This window comes from Odontesthes bonariensis, chromosome 17 (assembly GCF_027942865.1).
Source record: "Odontesthes bonariensis isolate fOdoBon6 chromosome 17, fOdoBon6.hap1, whole genome shotgun sequence".
Classification (NCBI taxonomy): domain Eukaryota; kingdom Metazoa; phylum Chordata; class Actinopteri; order Atheriniformes; family Atherinopsidae; genus Odontesthes; species Odontesthes bonariensis.
Window position 1 is genome coordinate 10,722,442 of NC_134522.1, and position 19,827 is coordinate 10,742,268.

Consider the following 19,827-nt stretch of genomic DNA (forward strand, 5'->3'; position numbering starts at 1 on the left):
CCTGAAGAATAATTTGGGGCTTATTGATGTCACTCTAATAAATAAATTGCTTGTTAAAAGAATGCATCCTCCAGCCACGCATGACTTTAAAATGTATATCTATTTAACAAGCTGCATATTTTGTGATGATCCAATAAATGTGACCTAAATAAAAAAGTACAACATGCAAATTCTTCGCCTGAAAAGACAGATTTATTATGTATATAATAATGGCATAAACTCAATGCGCGCTCCAAAAAAAAAGAAAGAAAAGAAAAGATACGTTCCCGATGTTAAAGTCCATTTTGAAAGGAGAATTAAATATATTTGAAGCTGAGAATGTTGTCAACAAATTCAGGAAGGTTTACTCTCCACACTCACTCCACTGACTCTATCTCACATTATGTTTAAAGTCTTACCAGAGGGTTGCGTGTTGGATGAAACGTTTCCCACTCCACCACTTCCCCTATGCAAAATATTCAAGGAGGCTGCACGGCTCTAACCGGATGGGGTTTGTATTGGCTGACAGCGTTTCCAGCGCAGAACAACCAATGAAACCAAAGCAGTGGCTCGGCGTATAACAGCAAAGATTGACGTGGAGGACGCGTCAAATTAATTCCAGCAGACTCCGGACTCCCCGGGATAACTCCAATTTGTATTTATCGGATGAAGATCACTTTGGTGCCATTGTACGTTGCAGCCACTTGTTTCCAAAAAAAGAAGGGGAGCACGTTGCAGTCGGACAAGATTACGAGAGGTCCACCTTTTCCTCTTCTGGGGCTCATTCCTCTCGCTCCCCTTCCTTCTCTGACTACGCTCGGACGCTTTCAGCCATTTGAAGGGACACCTATATTTCCCAGCATCTCGAAACAAATAGGCAAATGGGTAAGCCCTTACCGTGTGCATGCTTCAGTGGCAGGGAGCCTATGGAAGCGTAACCAGACTCACCACGCCTGCGTAAAGACAGAAATACGCATTTGTTTTCTCTCTTCAAGTTCAGTTAATGTGCATATGGAGAGGACTCTTTTTTTGGCGACAGCTTGTCAGCTTTATTCATAGTGGACTTTTCCAGTGCTACGATCCAGGAATGACTGTTTGAAGCTCTGAATCGTAAATGGAACCACACCACCAATTATACGGCTAGTATTTCTGTGAAGAATTTAGTGTCCATTCTTCAAACTCGCCATAGTTAATGTTGTTGGGGTTTTTTTGTTGTGTGCGCAAGGGTGTTGGAGAGCAAAGCCAACCAAACAATTTGCACATTTTTTGCACTGTTGGAAAATAGCGGCTTCAAACCAAGGGTTACCGATTCCTGGTGGGCTGTCATGTGCAACTGTAACCTCAGTTTGTAGTGTAAATTACAGCTGGACTCTCACATGGATGAAGGCTGTTCATTTAAATAGTGTTTAATAAGTAGAATTGTTTTACGAAAATAAATCACGCGTGAATGTATGACAATAGTCAGTACATTTCTATTGCTTCTACTTATCCGACATATTTGCTCATTTGTAGGAGTTAAATGTATCATTCTTGTGTATCTTTTCTCCTGCAGAGCAAACCTATGGAGAGGTGAACCAACTAGGCGGTGTGTTCGTCAATGGGCGACCCCTGCCCAACGCCATTCGGTTAAGAATAGTAGAACTGGCACAGCTCGGGATCAGACCCTGTGATATAAGCCGGCAACTCCGAGTCTCCCACGGCTGCGTGAGCAAGATTTTAGCGAGGTACAACGAGACGGGCTCCATCTTGCCCGGTGCCATCGGGGGAAGCAAGCCACGGGTCACAACGCCGAACGTGGTGAAAAATATCAGGGAATACAAACAAAATGACCCCGGGATCTTTGCCTGGGAGATCCGGGACAGGCTTTTGGCTGATGGTGTTTGTGACAAATACAATGTCCCGTCTGTTAGCTCAATCAGCAGGATTTTACGCAACAAGATTGGAAATCTCTCCCAGCCTAACCAGTATGAAAGCAGTAAGCAAGCCTCCGCGCAGGCCGGGCTCTCCTACAACCACATATACCCTTATTCCTACCCCAACACTATGTCACCCACTGGCACTAAAATGGGGAGCCCCCCTGGAGTACCGGTGACTGCTGGACATATGAGCATATCCAGGGCTTGGCCTTCGCCACACACCGTCAGCAACATCCTCGGAATACGAGCCTTCATGGATCCTTCAGGTGAGAAAAAAAACAAACACTTCATGCTCGGTGCAGTCTTGGGCCTATTCTCCTCAGTGCCACAAGTGTTTACCTCTCACTGTTCTCAAAACACGAGCTTGATAACCAGACGCTTTTTCCTGTGTTATTCTGCACGATTAATTTCAATATCCCTCGGTACAACTTGTTATGGCTAGACAAGGACAATATGTCCATTAATAGTTATACAGGCCTTCATTTTACCATTCATCCAGAACGCAGTAAGGCCACTCTCAATAGGCCTTTTCATGGGATGATGCATTTGCAAACACCTTGTTCACCTGCTATATCCAACCTGATCCCTCAGTTAGTCAATACATGCATTTTCGCTTGCTTTTCCGGCCTTTTATTGTGTGTTTATCCACGCTTAAGTCGAAGTATCGTAGTGATTATTTTTGACATATCGATTCTATATGATTTATTCAACTTGTGCGTAAAAGTATAAATAAATAAGTATAAGAAAATACGTTTTCTGATGAAGAGAGTACTCAAGAATATATATGTTTTTATGTAGATCAGTGATAACAAGTGTGGGACAGCTCGAGACAATCACTGAAAATTATCTTTCAATCAGAGAAGACTAGCGATGAGAAACTGCTGCTGTTTTCTAAAAACTTCGCACCTTTTTAAGATGGAAAAAAAAACTCTTAGTCGTGGAGCACACTGGAATCACACACTTTTATGCAGCTAAATAAAAACACACACTAATTAAGATATTATAAGATACGCTTGTTTGATTAACTCAAACATAAAACAATTTCAGAGCGATTTGGAGTTTTGAGAATGAAGTGTGTTTGAGATAAGACGAGAGCTGATAAAACAGTTGAACTGTGCACAATTATTCACGAGTGTAAATGGGACTATACTCATTCTGCTCTTATTTTCTTATTTTATTTCTTTATTTATTTTACACACATTTGATTTGAAACTAATGTTTTTAATCCAGCTATTGCCGGGGCGGAGGGATATCCACCAAAAATGGAGGAGTGGAGCGGTGTCAACAGGGCAGTTTTCCCAGCGCCTCACACTGTCGGCGGGATTGACAAGTCAGCCATTGAGGCTGACTTAAAATATCCTCAGGTAAGAAAAAAAAAAAAAAAAAATTTAAAAAGGAAAGAAAAATATTTTCACACGAAGACTAGGTGTGTGATTACACTGTGCTGTGTTTATTGGGTGCTCTATTCTTTGTAGAAAAGCAGTTAATGGATTTAGGGCCTAAATTCATGAGCAGATTGTTTGTTCTTAGATCTGTGTCAAAGTTGCGACAAGGGACTATTAAATAGTAAAGTACGGTTTCTGCTTCACGACATTTTTACCATCCTGGCAGGATTTTATTAATTAAATGTGTATTTTGTTTTGGAAGAGAATGACTGCTTATGGAAACATGGCTGTCCTCATACTCTAATGACGCTTTTTGTTCTGCCTAATTTAACCCTTTATTGCAAATCAAATCATAGTTAAACTCGTGTATTTCTATTCTGCCTATCCAAACCAAACACACGTCTATATAGTGCTGCTGTTTCAGCTTTAAAAAAAAAAAAAAAAAAAAAAATCATCTGGTTTCCTGCAGCCTTCCTCGACACTGTCCAGTTATGTATCGGCGTGTGCCTACTCTCCAACCAACCAGTATGGGGTGTACAATGGGCCAGCAGGAGGCTACGTGGCCCCGGGCCACCATCACTGGCAGCCACAGAGTCCGGCCCTGTCCCACCCGGGCAGCGGGATGAGCATGCACGCAGGGGAGATCCACTCGGCGATGGCCTTCAAGCATCAATCCCGAGAAGGTAGATAGCATAAATGTTTATTATTATCCATAATAAATGTTTTATTTTTTTCTGATCAGGTATATCCGCAGTCTCTGCCCCTCACCCATTTTTCTTCTCACTCACGCACCCTTTCACAAAAAAAAAAAAAAAAAATACCAGAACGAATGTGAACATTTATCAAAAATCTAAAAAATAAAGTCCAATTCTTGGTGAATTTCCAATCATTAACCTTGACAAGTGACCCAAGACAATTTTAACAACATGCAACTGCATGGATTTGACTTTTTTTTATTTTTTAGATTGTAATAATGATGTGTTTGTGAGCACTGTTAATGTGAGCAATGCCAATTCTGCCCAAACAATCACATTCATTGTATTATTTTCTAAGAGGAAATGCTTTTTCTGTGAAGTAGCATTCAAATGCCCCCTATGTATTTCTTATTTGTGTCTTACAGGAGACAGAAAACCTCCCAGTCCCCTGAGCAAGCAGCAGCAGCAACATGAAGACTTGAACAGTGTGCACGGACTCAGTCTCCCTACCTCGTCATCATAACCGGGACTTATAACACCTTAATTACCAGACACATTTAACTGAACTCATTTCAACTGCTCCAACAGTAAGTGATCACAAACAGCTTGCTTGTGGTTGACAGTCAAACACAGGCCTATTCACATGCTTTACCAGTAGCTTTAGGCTATCGGTCTTTGTGGCCATTTGAATGTAAGCTTGCATGGATGTATCAGTGTTTTCCATCACTGGTTGATAGTTTTTTCTTTTGTTGTTCTGTTTTTTTTTTTTTTCAGTTGAAATGTTTCATGTTGCTAGGCCATATCTAAAGGAGACTGCAGGACCAAAATTGTGTAAATCCACTCTGTCATTGATGTTTTGTTATATACAAAAAAGGGCTATTCTGTAATTCGACATAGGCTATATCATATTAGCCTAATTTGTGGCCATGATCTCGATTCTGCAGTGACTTGATGATGTGAAAAAAATATATAAATTGTCTAAATGTAAAATATATGCCAAAGCTTTAATTATATATTTTTATAAATCCCTTGTAAATATTAAAAAATAAAGGCAATCTTCAATGCCATTCTGTTGTTTTAGTCTTTCAATACAGATTCATGAAATGGCACCAAGTGTAATCCCTAAGCATCCTTTTTTGACGGAAGTTGTTCATAAGGAAACTGATATCAATGTAAAGACATGAAAATGAGAGATATGAGAGTTTTTTTCTGTAAACGTAAGTGTTTTTTTCTCAATGGCCAGTTTGCTCATTACGCTGTTGACAGTCAGGAATTAAACGTCACTAATTGCAAAGAGTGACTTTGGCCGTCTCGTAAAGGTCTGTCCCGCCAGTCGCAGATGTCTAGATGGAGGTTAGATAGATACTTATTTTCTCTGCTCTGCAGGGAGTTTCGCTTTGAATGTGGCATTCTGCCTTCCAGTGACTGTTAGAGATTTGGATAAATGAAAGGACGTTTAGCCCGCCTCAAATAAGAGCATTTCTTATTTTGAACTGAGCCCTAATGTCGATAATGATTAGACAACTATTTAGTGGGAAACGTAATTTTGTTTACTCGTGCATGGAGCGCTCCACAGGCTGGGCGCCTTCGCTGATGCTATCTGAGTTGTAATTGATACTCGCCATGATGGAAATCTTAGGGCTGAACGTACACCTTAATGAACGGCGTGTACAGGAGGGCAGCTAACAGCCCTTTCCACCCACATGGAGCCTCGAGGATGTGTTATCCCGCTTAGAAATGACGGGGATTTTCCCATACAGGCCTATTGACTCTGCCCTCTCCCTCGCTGTGTAAACTGTTTATTCCTGTGGCCTGTTTGTGCAGCACCCGCTCCAACGAGAAGACAGCTCTCCTGATAGGTTGAACCGCGGTCCTCTGAATATTGGTTGCAATATTTAAGTGACCATTTATTATGTGCGATTTTTTTTGCTGTGCTTGTTTTCCGCTCAATTCATCCACAATAAGCTTAAATGGTACCTGAAAAGTTGAATTTGGGCCAGTTTTGTAAAGTGCAGAGGTTGTTTTTTTCATATAAGGTATCCTTGCAGTGAAATTGCTGTCATGTTCTTTACATTTGAAAGAATTACTTCCCTTCCGTAGAAAAGGGCCACATAAGGCGCAGTTTATGTTGAAGATTTTATGATATGATCTTTTAGTGCAGACATAGGCCTATGGGGGATAAGAAAATCACATGTACAACATACTACCCTTAAAAAAGTGTGGTAATTTTTTTAAATGACTTGCAAGGCCATTTGCTTAATATACTGATTATTTAGCTGCCCAAACAAATTAAACATAATGTTTGTCAGAAAATGAAACCAAATTCCCTTTCAGGAAACCAGAATGAGCATGAAACACGTATGTAACTAAACCAACTCAGATTTAAATTCTTACAACTTGAATTTGCTGCCCTTGTACTTTATCAGACTTGCATCATTTTTATTGTATCTTGAGGCAGGATTGTGGAGTCAGGGAGAATGCGTGGAACACATTTGGTGACAGCCTCTGTTTAGTCTGGTTAAGTAAGAAGAGCATATCTGTTGTTTTTAACAGCATATTCCTTGTGACTACAGTAAGAAAACTGCTTTATTATGTCAGATTTAGGCAAACGGAATATTTTGTATGATGTATTTCCATTTCTCAAATAAAGATTTAGTAATTAATGTTGATATCAGGGTTATTTAGTGCACAGAAACTGAAATGTTATTCCTCACATGTAAGTCCCTTTTGGTATTAGTAAGCGTTCAAAAAAGTAATAAACAGCATGCCTTTATGGTTCACTGTGCTGAGACCTGTTAAAATTTCAGGCAGATAAAAATGCCCTGTTTTCATTGGGTGGAAATGAGGGTCATCCAGGGAGATTATTGATCATATCTATTTTCTTCTAAACAGTGATAAGCCTGATCAGTCAAATCAGCTTCAAGGGTTTTAACAATTCCAGTAGACATAATAATAATAATAATAATAAATCCATTAGCATTACAGTATTTCCTAAAACAACTAAATCTACACTGGCATATGCACCTTAAATGAGCCTTGACTGAAGGTGTGATCAGTTCTGCCTGTAGTAAAGCATGCTCAATGTGTATTATGAAGATATGTAATCACTTCATGTTTTAATGCTATTTATAGCTACGGTATTGGAAGTCATTGCAGAGCCAAATTCATGTGATCATCAATAACATACAAGCCGAATGTATAGCTGTTTTGGAAAAGGTGATTTTGTGCTCTTGACGCTGGCCATATGGATACTTGGAAATAATCTTTAACAAGTTAAACAACCCGAGAAAAGGGAAATGTATGGTTGAGAATTCCCTTTAGTACCTTTGATTTCAATAAATCTAGAGACGTGGGTGTCTGTGTCTTGAGCATGTTGTTATGCTTTAAAAACATGTTCTAAATTTTATTTCCCAAAAATACTAACATGAATGTGTTTCACTTGCTGCTGTTTCCGCGGTCGATATGTATGCGAGACACTTGGCAGTGATCACTTCAGACTGAATGCTACATGTCTCATACTGTCAGCTATGATACTTTGATACAGTATGGAACATCATGAATGTTTATGTGAGATTTCTGAAAGACAGAAAAAAAGTAAAAGAAAGAAAATTATCCCTAAAAATAGGATTTCATTTATTAGAGGCACACTGTTATGGTCCTCAAACAGTCTTTCCAAACAAAAAAAGCACTGAAATGTTTTAATGGCAAGTTTTAGGATACCCACTGGAATTTGGGTGGCATGAGTTCCATTTTGCTGTGGGTGATTCCTTTTCCCTGTTGCAGCAAAATCCCAAGCGACTCAGCATATCAAAACATTAAGATGGCCTTTGAATACACACGCTCCCTGACCGGAGTCGTTCATGTTTTCCCGGATACCACTTGGGGTTCGGAAAACACTCCTTCATGGTGGTGGGGTTACTTCCTGCGGGACCTATAGTCATCAATCAGGGCAGCAAGTGATACCTCCCACTGCGTCTTTAGCAGACGTTCAATGCTGGAGGGGCAGCAGGTGGGCTATGGATTCAGATGCTGTTTCGAACTGACATAGAACACAAAAACACAATATTTGTGCAGCATATGCCACATTATCACAATATGCTAGCAAAGTGTCCATGTTTTGCCTTTGAATGACAATAAGAATTTGCATTGGAAATTATTCAAATTCGTTGCATTGAGTCAATTTTTCTTAATATGTCATTTAATAAGATGAAATTCATATTCAGTAAATATATTGGCTTTTCTGTCGTTTTTATATTTGACATCTACAGATGCTTGGAGTTGTTTGGAGTACAGAGATCAGGAATTTAGGATATATTTTCTTATTTGGCAAGAGTCTTTATGCTAAATTCTTTCATCTGCAACTAAATGTTTTTCACAAAACAGAATTTCTCACTTTTAGTTAGTCCTTGTATATTAGATAATGCCCTTCTTTTTAAACTGTGACATGAAAAACATCAAATGAACTGCTAAACACAAAAGTGTGTCGTCTTAACAATGTTACTTCTGAAACTTAAACGTGAAGGGATTCTCAAATACCACAAGCTCAAACAGATACTTGGAAAGAGGGATAGGCAACTTGGCCTACTTGATCCTAATGGATATGATATTAAGCACTATGATATCAATAATCCATGAAGCAGCGACTTGGTGACAGGGATTCCTTAAAAAGCAAGAACAAGCACTGCCGTCTTCAACTGTGATAATTCATCAATGTCTGCCATGTGTACAGGAGGGATTGAGTGTTCTTTAGAGACCAAAGTTCAGTTAATGTATTTGACACTTTTTTGGGTACAGTATGATTTAAGACATTTTGCATCTGTCTCTTCTTTTAACGCTAAAGAGGGGGGGTTGCCAGGCCGGCTAAGAGTCGCTCACTCACCACTCCACCTTTGCATGTCTCAAAGTCAACAGAGAGCATCTCAGGACAGGCGACATGGCAGACCAGACAGCTCTGGGAAAAAGTAAAGAAAGATACACCAGAAACCTTTTAAAAAGAGAGTGGCAAGTTGGCAAAGTGACAAATATAAAGAAAAAGGCCAGTGTCAGCGCTTCTACTCATGTCTGAAATTTCAAATGAATTGACTTGCTATGGAAACACGGTGCATGCAAACAAGTACAATGCTGGAACATGAGCGTAGCCCAGTATTTGACATGCATGATATGATTTTTGACAAGCTTTTGCAGAAAAAAAGGTCACATAATAAAAGAAAATGTTCATCGCTGCCAGTATGACGTTAACTTTGTTTGACAGAATTGAATGCATTCAGAGAATAGACATTTAGACTCAGAAAAGAAAGCAAAACAAAGCAGAAACAAAGTAACACCAGGACAAAGAAAAATAGCTTTTACAATGGCATGTGCGGGATAAGAACCTGAATATTATTATTATTAGATTAGTCTGTTAATGATGCATTCATGTTTTTGCCACCCAAAACTGAAAGACTTTAAGACCAAAGCAGCAGGTCTGTAACAATATCACTCTTGTAATTCAATCACCACAGACTTTTTTTTTCCACTGACTGTCCATAGGACTTCCAAGCAGCTCTGAAGTCTGGAGGATGATAAATGTCTCCCTCCCATGTTCTTACTTGCTCTGCCAGCTCACCACATCAACCAGATGCTCTAAAAGCAAAAGGGACAGAGACATGATGATGACATTTGGCTTTCTAAATGAAAACGTATCATTTAACATTTGACTCTCAGGAGAATTTGCTGCCGCTTTTGGTCCTCTGAGGATAAAACAACGCAGCAGTACAGAGAATAACCACAGCATCATGTTGAATTGAGCAGCCCAGTTTTGATTATTATATACAGATGACTAAAAGAGCATGACATTTTGTTTGCAAACACAATAAAAAATGCACTATTTAAAAAACACTGCAATGAAAGGAGGTTTTTTGTGTTCTTTTATTTCTTTATAAACTAGAATGCTGCTTAATTGCTGTGTAAATATCAGCATACTGCAGGCTATGCTGTACTTCACTAGATACAGACTTTCATTATGGATAAATGTTAGCAGTTTTGTTGTAGAGGTCTATTTTAGTGAATATCTGGGCTGAGAGAGCAAAAGAGACAGAGCTCAGTGAAGGAGAATCCTCTAATTTGTGGAGACTATAGAATTAATGTTCCACCAGCCTGCCCATATGTGACTTATTTTAAGTGTGCTGAAACATGTACTGTACTAAAGTTTGCCACATATATACCAAATGACACTAGCCAGTAAGCTAGTTCATTTTTGGCTTAATCTATTTTTAGAAAATCATCCCTGAAACGCATCCCTAAAGCAAAAAACTAGATATATCTGTTCAGATGGCAGATAAAGTTGCAGTGATTTTTTATGAAGCATAAGTTAAGAACTTAAATATGTTGCAACTCATCTTGTTGTCAAAAAAAATATCAGCATCAAAGTCTGCAGTATTAGGCATGTGGCATTTGACATTTTGTTACTGTCAACAAATCCACAAAAAGACTAATACTTGTATTAGGGGTGATATGATTCAAAGAATTGAGAGAGTCAATCTATCATTTCATTGTGATTTTCATACCTTATTTGTGGCTCTCAGCCTTACGTCCATTCATTCTGGCTGAAAACAGAAGCTTTCATGTGGTTCCTCTCTTTTTACCAAAACCTCATCAGTTTACTAAAACATGAGGGCACGGTAAATCAAATCAAATATAACTTGAACAAGACTAAATACTGCATGTGCTGGGGGCTCTTTTCATCTGCAGATGGATACACAATTTGTGCCACAGAATTTGAGGTAATTTGTTGTTAAAAATAGATTCAAAGCTAAACCGGATAGGCTTTTACAAGTCTCACACCAAAATGTGTGAGAGCTACTTTAGTCCACAGTGCAAAATGCAAAACTTAACAACTTTTTCTGGGCCACAGAATCACTATATGCCTATGTTTGCCTTTCAAAAACTGTGAGATGCCTACACTTGACATGATGTAAATTATTTTATCATTATTTTGTAAATTATATGTTATGTTATGTATTTTTTATATATATCCTAAAAGAAAAATTACTATAAAACAATACATTTCCACAGTTTCCTTTGAAAACTGTAAAATATATGAAGTGTGACATGGTTTGAAGATGAAATGTTAAAAAAAGAAATGAGCTGTGAGTGTGTGGATGGTGGCATAACTTTACTTTCTGTTATGCAAGAAAACAAATATGAGTGGAGATAATATTAATAATAATGATGATAGTAAATTAATTAATTAATTAATTAACGGTAACTGATTTTGATTACACCATTTAAACACTTTTTAATGCAGATTAACAGGCAATGCAAATCTGTATCATCTCACAATTTCTGGGGCTTCATTGCAACACTGCAATGTTTTAAGACATGTGGACTAATGTTCCTGTTACATGATTTCATGAGAGACTGGACTGACTTTTTCTTGTAAATAAAGGGGCATGCAACCAAGTCTCACAGTGCTTCTTATTGATGTGTGTTTTTATCATTTTTCTTAATCAGCAAGCAAATGCATATAGGATCAATATGTTGTCTCTTTGTTTTAAGCGTTTTTAATTGTAGATCAAATAAAAAACAAACTATGAAGCAAGGCAGAAATTGTTAAGATAAAACACAGGTTTGATATAAAGAAGTACTGTACTTTTATTTTTGACGGAACCAACTTTCTTTCCTTAACCAGAGAACAAAAAGGGATCTTGCTTCTTGATAAAGTGTCACGCCACGATAAACTAAGTATTAGCGCTGAAAGTCATTGGGGTCACAAGACAATTGGAAGCAGTTAAAGCATATCTATAGAGGCCCATCTTGTTATTTTGGCTTGGAAGCATAACTCGGTCTGCAATGGAGAGTGGTGACTGAGTGGATTTCCAGCAGCCACCCACATAGTTTTGTGTCTTGTCTTCAGAAGGACCATATGCATTTCTAAATAATTCTTATTTTTTATTATTTGTTACAACTTAGCATTTATTGAATTCTTTATACATTCAACACTTTGTTTCTCTTTACGTCATGAATGCAATATGTTCCACATTTTTTTATGTGAAAGGTTTTTTTTTTGGCTTGTAACACAACTTTGAAAAGAATTCGGGCAGAAAATAATCTTTGAGGTTTAAAAGAAATGCACAAAAACTTTTTAACACATTAAACGTATTACAACTACTTAAACCCACAAACTTTTTAAAGATCAACCCTGTAATACTTAGCCTTGTGAAAATAAAACTTCACTTTAAACAGCATAACCCTGTGCTTCTGTGATAAATAAATAAATATTCACCTGCATTACACACACCAAACAATTATCAGTTTCCTCTTTCCTTTGAATACACAGCATGTCATGTTATCGGTTGGTTATTTCCATAATAGTGTGATGTCATTTGGTCTAGCTAGTGTGGCTGTATGTTCCTCCCAGTGGAGTGGCTGTATCAGACCCTTCATTCAGTTTTAAACCCATGTTTTCACCATGCCAAATTAACAGCCACCCTTTGGGTCAATGCTGCGTGCGAGTACTGAGATAGGAGAGGCGTGTTTGACTGAGAAGCACCAATAACAGCAACATGCATGGTTCTCCACAACTGACTGCACGCCATGTTCTTCAAAGGGGCCTCTTTTCCCATTGAGCTGCAGTTGACTGCACAAAACACCGGCTTCCCGGGCCTCCGTGCTCAGGAACGCACTAAGCAGAATTGTTGGCTGTTTAAACCTGATGATACTGTCAATATGCGGAAGGTCAGACAACTATGTATATGTTTAACCTAATGCCGGATGTTGCATAAGTCAATAAGTCAGTGTAAATTTGTGTTGATGCAGACAAGCGTCTGTCTTGGTGATCGGCCAAGTTGCTTAAAATCTGACAAGTAATAGGGGTTGGCAACCCTGACTGGCGCCGTTGTCACAAACGCTCAGGGAGTGGCAGCAGCAGTACAAGGTCAAAAGGTTGATTAATGACTGTCATTGTTGTTTATGTTTCACCTTTTGTTGCATTATCTCTTAGACTCACTACAGTGTTTGTTCCTGGTCCTCATTTACACATTGAGCATTTAAAAGAGCAACAGGTTCGGCATGTTTCAGACATGTATCCATAGAACGGTGTGCTCTACTTCCTCTTATCTCATTTGAACTCTGAGGTGACAAGAATGTAGAAGGGCTTTTGTAAAAATATACACAAAAACACAACGGGGTCAGTTGGCAAACAAAACGATCGCACAGTCACACCGATAATAGCTTCAGTCACAAAATGTAGTCATCATGGATTTGTAATAGTCCACCAGAGAAATGGAAAAGCATGTTTGTTTTTACTAAATATCTCTTTATCTAAGTCTGGCAATCACATTTTCAACCACTATTGGTATATTAGATGTTTCCATTGTCTAATCTTAACCCCTACCTTGTAAATCAAATAAATACAAAATATGTTAACGGTAAGTCAACATGGTTACTCATTTTCACTGTGCATGCATTATTATAATGATATAATGAGATATATCATAAATGTGTATTTAGTATTTGGTATACATGTTGTCCTCTATATTGTGTGATTGTATCCCACAGTTATGCCTCACAACAAAGCAATACATTTCCTTTGCATGCATTTCTTCATGGGAAAATGGCAAAGAAAAGCCTTAAACCACCTCCATCACACAAACAACTCTTCTGAAATGCTAGCTGAGACAGACAAAGGCTGAGTGTCAGAGTGATGGAAGAAGTGCTCTCTTCTCTTCCTGCTCTCAATGGTGCAAGTATGAAGAGGATGTCTCAATACACATTAGGGCTATCTGTTACTGAGTTAACAAGGCTACTTTATAAGTGAAATCCAAGGCTGTCTGTCTGTCACATGGAAGAAAAAACAAATAAACTCACATGAGAGTTTTGCCAAAGTATTACTCAGAAGCTGATATGTGCCCAAGAGTGCTCATGCTTTGTCTAAATAAAAACAGCACACTGTATGGATATGCAATCATGCAATTATGGATCCACCTGCAAATGCACACAGAGAAATTTGTTGTGGAACCCGATGAAAACATGTGAAGACAAACAAGTTGAAGAGTCTCTATAAACTCACTCTAAAGTCACTCTGCAGCAGTTCATATCAGTCCTCATCCAACTTCCATCCTGATTATAACATAAAAGTCCCTTAACACAATAAAAACAACTTAAAAATAGCATTATCTGAGAAGTTTTCTTGCATAGCCGCTCAATTAATATTTTTATCGTAAATTCTGCTTGAAAATCAATCCCTTCTTGATCTAACTTTTCAAGCTGCATTAATTTGGTCAAATTAAATTTTGAAATGATAATATGAGCTTGAAAATTCAATGAATAAATAAGTCAAATGAGAATCTCTGCACCATTATATGTGCTGTAAAGAGTATTTTTCTTCATGGGAGAAGATATTCAGGTCTCAGGTTCTCTCTTCATCCGTCCATCCCTCTGGTTCAAGGAGCAAAGCTATCATCCCTGCTTTCATCACATGAAGCTAACAGATAGGTCAGGAGAATCTAGTTTCTTTATTTGGTGTTGATGGCGGGGATAAAGGAAGATTGATTCTTTGAGTCTCATCATTGCAGGTGTTTGCCTCTATGACAAATGTCCTCTGCAAGCAGTTTCTCATTACTCTCTGGTGAGAAACAAGGACGTTTAAGTTTTGTGCATTCCGACAATGCTCTGAAGAGTGTGTAATTTTGGAGACTGCATTCTAGGGGGAGGCAAATCATTTTTGATTAAAAACAGACCTGACTCAAACAGAGATTCACCGCACTGTGGTCAGACTGCAAACCAAGTCATTACTTGCCTTTTTTCATGTTCAGACTGCTGCAAATCTCCAATCCCTCTGAACTGTTGGGGGAAAAAAGAATCAGACTGTAGTTGATTTTATTTCCATCTTGTTGGAGGCTGCCATAATAAGGTGCACATTGATGGTGTTGCAGCTGATTTGTAATTTGTAAGCAACGGTCTCATCATAGTCTGATACTATTTCATACATTAATAATTCTATTTGGCATTAACTGCCAAGTAACTTTAACCTTTAACTATTTGTTTGGATCTGTGATCTTAATCCCCATTCAAAATATTTTATAGTATTTTCACTTGTGAGTGATTGATGCATAGCACTCTCAGAAGTGAGGCTTTCAGATCAAACTGAGAAGATAGCTTGGATTTCATCATTAGAGTTAATCCATCAACAATGCCAGAGCACTGAATAAAGCCAGAGTAAATGAGTGTGTTTGCGCTGTCGTGGAGTAAATATTAGTTTGTCCAGATAATGCTACAGGCTGCTGAGGGTTGCCACATTGCTTAAGTTACACCAGCCTCTGTTCTTTTCTAGCAGAAGAATGGTTCCCCACTCTTTCTTCTTCTTGAAAGCAAAACAGTGGTAGCAGTCTCAAGTGGCTGAAAGTTTTTAGTTGATAATCCTGCCTGTCAGTCAGACCCACGATAAGATTAATGGCAGGGAAACTCCTATCTGGCAAACATCCCACTCAATCAAAACAGATAACTCAGTTTGAGAAATGGTTCTCAAAAACAGAGCTGAAGAACAAATTTCTCCATAACATTGTTTGGGAGAATTTGTTAGTTCCAAAGAATAGGGGCATTTTGGTCCATATTGTGTTTATAGTGTTCAAACTGAAGAAATAAAATTAAGATCTGCTAATGTCAAAAACAACTTAATTGATGAAAGTGTAGGTATTTGTATGACCTGGCCTTTTGAACTGACTTTTGTCATATTAGCTGAGAGTGAAAAGGGAGCCCTCTACTGTTGACTCCTACCATCAAACTGCTCTAAACACACACCCTTCTTTTCCACTGCATGGAGTAATGACCCAGGAAGTGTTTGCTGCTTCCTTAGGCTTTAACAAATGCTGAAACTTTTACACAATTATCCATTTCAATCAATTCACAGAGTTTAGAATGATGAATGAATGACAGACAAAATATGCATTCTGCCATGAAGTTAGATCTTCCTCAAAAACAAATGATCCTACTTTCTTACTTAAACATACAATCACTCAACCATGAAATGAACTAACGAAAATGGAATCCTGCAGTACTGAACAGAAGCATGAGCTGCTGTATGTACAATTAAGATAGACAGGCTGTTCAGGAATGGAAATAAAAGATCTAGATAGCCAACAGACAAATAATAGTAGCTTTTTCTATTAAGAGAGTAGAGCATGACTAGTTCCTCAAAGTGCTTCTTTCATCCTTTGTTGCATCTGCAAGGTATTTTGTGTTTATTTAATATGGGACACTGGATAATTATATTTGTGAGCATTTTTTAAGGGTGTGACCTCATTAGTGCCTTCTCATTGTAACAAGGGCCTAAAAAGGATACTTGTGAGACTGTTTGAAGTTCCGTTAATTGTGAAGGAAAGACGTTAAGCTGAGCTAATCTTAGATGCTACTCAATGATCTCGCCTCGTTGACTGCCCCTGAAAACCCAGCTCTCACCTCAGACCCACCGATAACCATCTTTAATGAATAGCTGTGTACTTCAAGGAGTGCTGGCTGATAGAGATCATTTCAGTGGGGCTCAGGTCTCAATAACAATCAGGGAATTCCATCTTAACCATTTGGATGTCCTCCATAATGCCACACACTCTGAGATTGTTCTTGCAATGGACCTACACCAAAATAAAACTTGGCACCAGTGACGCATTCTTGCCCAACTCAAGAGCTCCAAGTCTGAACACCCCCTCCCAGCTCCAGGATCTATCTGTCGATGTGAATGCTGACTCTTTGTTGATGCGTTCTGATCTCAGGAGGAGATACCAAAAAGCTAGCCACTCTATAAAAGGTGGGATGACAAAGCTGGCAAATGGAGGCACAAGCACAGATCCCTGTGAGTGGGTCTGAAAGGCCCAAATTGAGCCATTTCCCCAGTCCCCAGGGAGAGTCCTTATCGTCGGCAAGATCCAGTGTAGACTGTGTATAATTTGCAAAATACTATGCTGATACTGCAAATGAGGTTTAATAGCTGTTGAGGCCCAGTTAAGCTTCAAAATGTACATTTGTGAGCTTTGAAAACTAGTAGCAGAGACATTCTTTTGAAAAAATAAAAAACACAGTCAGTGGGTGTCTGCTGTCATAGTTGACTGATATCTGTAGGATTACTCATCCTGTCCTGTCAAAGTAATTAGACACGAGCAACACAAGTACAAGAACCTGCTCTGTACCTTCTTCTTGCCACAGGGTAGATGAAAACTGTAATTAGTTGAATATCACTTTGACAGGCTGTCAACCCTAATACCGCATGTTGTAACACCCATGGTACTGTTTGCTAATTTCTGACTCAACCTAACCCTGAAAAAAGACGGAATACATTGGGACTTATTACTGTGATCATGGCTGAACCTGTCAGCGCAGCAATCAATCTTGCCAGCAAATTTACCTTAAGCAGCTATAATTTTAAGGGGATCTGTCATGTACCTGATGTTAAAGCAAGGAAAATTAAGAGATTAGATTGCAATGATATTCTTGTTTAAAATTTAAACATTATGATATGACACAAACTGAAGTTTGAGACAGAGTTTGTCAGCATTTTCACTCAAGCCATAGAATCATTTTCTTTTGTTATTGTTGTAACTGATGTTTGGAGCGTCCTAGAAGCTTAATGCACTGCATTTTGAACATGTCTTTATATGATTTAAAAAAAAAAATACTGATATAACAGCACTTTTATTGGATCATTTCATTCTTCCGATTGATAGATGGTTAAGGCTTGTCAACTACACACACACACACACACGTATAAATATGGGAATTTTTATTGTGCTTATTACCACAATACAAATAATAACTTGGCCGATAGCTAATATCAATTATTTTTGCCATTATTTTGAAATATCAATATGAAATAATTTGATATGCATTGTAAAAAACAAACTGACAAAGCAGATTTCAACCCTTCATCACACTAACTTTGAATGGGCACAAATTACTTCATACAGTGTGTTAACCAATCTTTATTGTAACCTTTCATGTGAGAAAAATCCTTTGTGTGAAATTCAAAAGCCTTTTCAGCCTGTTAAACTATCGCCACTGACAACTGTGGAAAAGTCAGGCACTGGGCCCCTGGGATTTATCCTCTTGGGCGCATGTGTATCTGTATCAAATTTCATCATTTCAGCCATTGACTCAGTTGCTGTGCAGATATTTCAGCACTACTAGCAAAACAAAAAATTAGTCTAAGAATAAAGAAAACACAAAAATATCAACAACAAGCTGCTCTCTTTCAGATTGTCCACATGAAATATGAATTGATTATTATGCTTTAACCATTAAATTTATATTCACACACCCACATATCTCTTCAAAAGACAAAGTTAGAATCTATCTTTGCAATAGCATTAGTCACTATATCATATATCCTTCTACGATTGGGTTATCTGAGTACATAGAAGATAAAGCAGGAGATGAGATGTGGCGGGGTGAAAATTACTTGGAGTAATAGAAGCTGACCTATGGTTAAGTGTGGAAGGCTAAGTATGATTTCCTGTAAGTTTGTCTGATGACCTTCAGCTTAATGCAGACCTTCAACTGAAAAAATGCTCAAAATCAAGTGGAACCTTTTTGGGTTAATGGATGTAAAAGGGTGGCAAAAGATATAATCAGAGACAGACTATTCATCCAGGATGAAACACCTTGGGCTTCCATGAGACCGGAGATAGACCTGAGCAAATACATTCCCATCCGCTAGTGAAAATTGATACGCTATTGGCCTGTCCAGCCACACAAAAGCCATTCCCAACGTTCAGGTGAGTAACCCTCCTCTAGACTGAAATCTCTTAGCTAAATATTGTGAGTGTCCCTCTTTAGAAAGAGAGTCTGTGTGTTTACCTTCAGATCCAAGGGATTAGGAGATCAACATTGTGTGCAAGTAGGGGGAGGGATTCCACTACAGGAGGACAGAGAAAAATCCCAATTTTTCTCTATATTTGAAGACATTTATCTTAACATGTTAAAATCAAAATCAAATATGTATTTTGTAGCATATTAGTTTTGGATGATAGGGTCTTCTAAAAGTATCTCATCCAATATGAAAATTTGTAATGATTTGATAATTCTACTAATTCAGTTTAATTCAACCTCTGAAATATGTGAACCCACTGAATACGGTTACAGGCATCACTCCAATAGCATCCATTCAACAACTACGGTGAGATGGATTTGGTTTTGCTATGACTGAACTGAGCTGGCCTAGACTTCAATGCAGCACAGTAAGCCAGATGGGAGTGAAGATTCTCCTCTGTGGCTAAAGCAATAGAGCAGCAGCCAAAATGATAATTAGAGTAAACTTTAACATGTCAGCAAGTCTTCATTTCACTTATTTTCCACTGGTTAAGATGGATTTGGAAAGGATGGTTGCTGATGATCTTCAAAAATTCCTACACAGATCCACAGAAACTTGTTTAACATGGTTCATGTGCTGAATTTAGTTTTTAGCAACAGCTGGCAGAAAGCTTAATTTCAGATATTCAAACATTCCTACCTACCTCATCCGTGTCATCTGCACTCTAAACCACTGGTAGTCCTATAACACCTACACACTTTTAACTCTTTTGAGGGACTTTCAACAGTTCTGTGAAGCAGTTTGAAAAGAAATATTTTGTTTGGCATTCCAATTAAAACTGCAGTAGGTAAAAGGCACCCGAGCAAGAACAAACATGCATTTTTCATCCTCATTACTGTCTGCGTCATTCTTTTACTCGACCGGTACAAAACTGCAAAATGTGCTTTCTCCAATCTCAACGAATCTGAATGGGCTGTTGTCCAACTGATTGTGCAGGGATTGTTCTACATGAGGGCACATTGACTGTGTGCAGTGAAGTATTTTAATCTAGGAGACGTCCACATGGGTGGTAAAAG

At 38.3% G+C, this 19,827-nt stretch overlaps 1 protein-coding gene across 2 annotated transcripts; it reads left to right on the forward strand.

Annotated features, from left to right (window-relative positions):
• Positions 1-555: 555 nt before the first annotated feature.
• On the forward strand, positions 556-6,377 carry pax1a (paired box 1a). 2 transcript variants are annotated; one of them, XM_075488041.1, is made up of 5 exons: positions 556-864; positions 1,532-2,161; positions 3,126-3,259; positions 3,750-3,963; positions 4,401-6,377. In XM_075488041.1, exons 1-5 carry the CDS (start codon positions 861-863, stop codon positions 4,496-4,498), a joined length of 1,080 nt encoding a protein of 359 aa, XP_075344156.1. In that variant the 5' UTR covers positions 556-860; the 3' UTR covers positions 4,499-6,377. The 2 variants fall into 2 exon arrangements, with proteins under 2 accessions (XP_075344156.1, XP_075344155.1); XM_075488040.1 differs by lacking the exon at positions 556-864 and adding an exon at positions 919-1,118.
• The last annotated feature ends 13,450 nt before the right edge of the window (positions 6,378-19,827 follow it).